This window comes from the organism of the source record quoted next (genome assembly GCF_019968985.1).
Source record: "MAG: Porospora cf. gigantea B chromosome Unknown PgB_NODE_9109_length_1314_cov_970.307, whole genome shotgun sequence".
NCBI lineage: Eukaryota > Apicomplexa > Conoidasida > Eugregarinorida > Porosporidae > Porospora > Porospora cf. gigantea B.
The window spans coordinates 1-1,314 of NW_027179343.1; the positions used below are offsets into that span (position 1 = coordinate 1).

At 54.5% G+C, this 1,314-nt stretch overlaps 1 protein-coding gene across 2 annotated transcripts; it reads right to left on the reverse strand.

Annotated features, from left to right (window-relative positions):
- Positions 1–1,254, reverse strand: KVP17_003172 (uncharacterized protein; the record flags this gene model as incomplete). Of its 2 annotated transcripts, XM_068520168.1 has the most annotated exons (2): positions 39–47; positions 92–1,254. In XM_068520168.1, coding segments are annotated over 2 exons (1,172 nt in total), but the record flags the coding sequence as incomplete, so codon positions are not given. The 2 variants fall into 2 exon arrangements, with proteins under 2 accessions (XP_068371096.1, XP_068371097.1); XM_068520167.1 differs by having other exon boundaries at positions 1–433.
- Positions 1,255–1,314: the final 60 nt, after the last annotated feature.

The window sequence follows — 1,314 nt, forward strand, 5'->3', positions numbered from 1 at the left end:
TCGTTTTCAATTCATTCGGCGGCGTGCCGAAGAAAAGTTCATACGGACTGAGTCCCAAAGGAAACTTCGCCGATTTGTTCTGGAATTCCACCGCTCTCCGTAATGCGGCTTCAAAGGGAAGTGTCGGAAATGCGGCACCCAGCTTCTTTGTAGTTCCCTTCACGATCCCCACGGACACTTCTGCCAATCCGTTCGATTGAGGCTTTTCAGGAATCGACGACGCTCGCTGTATCCCTCTCGCCATCATCATTGCTGTGAACTGCTGTCCGAACCCCGGGCCGTTGTCCGCAACCAGGAGTGCCGGCTTTCCGAAGACTGCAAAGATGTCATCGAGAATCTCTGTCGTTGTCTTCTCTGTTAAGTCGTCCACGGGCTTCGCCCAAATGAAGCCGGAAAACGCATCCGCGAGCACCAGTACGGTGACTTTCTTCATCACAAAATGATCCGCGTGGACCCGCTCCATCTTCCTGGAAGGGTCGGGCCACGGCTCAAAACCTGGCTCTAGCCCTCTCGCCTTCGTCATCCGACACACCATGCAGTGCCTGACCGTGGAGCGTACGTCTTGTGCCATCGAGGGCCACCAGAAGCGTACTGCCAAGTTCTGAAGAGTCGTCTTCTGTCCGCCATGCGCTAACGAATGGTAATGGTGAGCAAGAGCCAATCGGTGTTCAATCGCCGGGCAGACAATTCCGTCGCGGCAGAAACAGCGAAGGGCTGTGTCCCATTTCCAACTGTCAATGGACTTTGTGAATGGATCTTGACCCCGACGAAGTGGTCGGGGTTCCTCTTCATCGTCAAGAACTACCTCCAGATCATCCGACGGCACCGGATCCAGCGAAAATAATACGTCGGGGTCTAGTCCACTCAGCACTGTGGGTGCATCATCCGTACTCCCGTCGTCCGGCAGTAAAGCGCAGAATTCGTTGGTGCCTTCTGGATCCGTCGTAGGTTTCCCGCTCGCCCCAGTCATCCCCTTCAGCCGAACCACCAGGCAGACAGCGGGTAACGCTCTCTTTGGGTCCCCAGGAACCTCTAAGTTGCGCGAGATGAAATCAGCGGGGTTGCGAGCTCCCTCTACATGCTTGACAGTGAGGTTAGGGTACGACTTCACTACGATCCGTAGGCGTTCGATCTTCGGTGTCACCGTCGGCTTACTCGAGTTGACCACCAGCAAATCCTTATTGTCCGTCCACACAGTGGTGATCGTTCCGAAAAAGTACTCCTTGTAGCGTTCTAACGCGAACCTTAACGCTGCTGCTTCACCGTCGAATGAAGAGTAATTCGCTTCATGTGGACGACATTTGCGACCTTCAA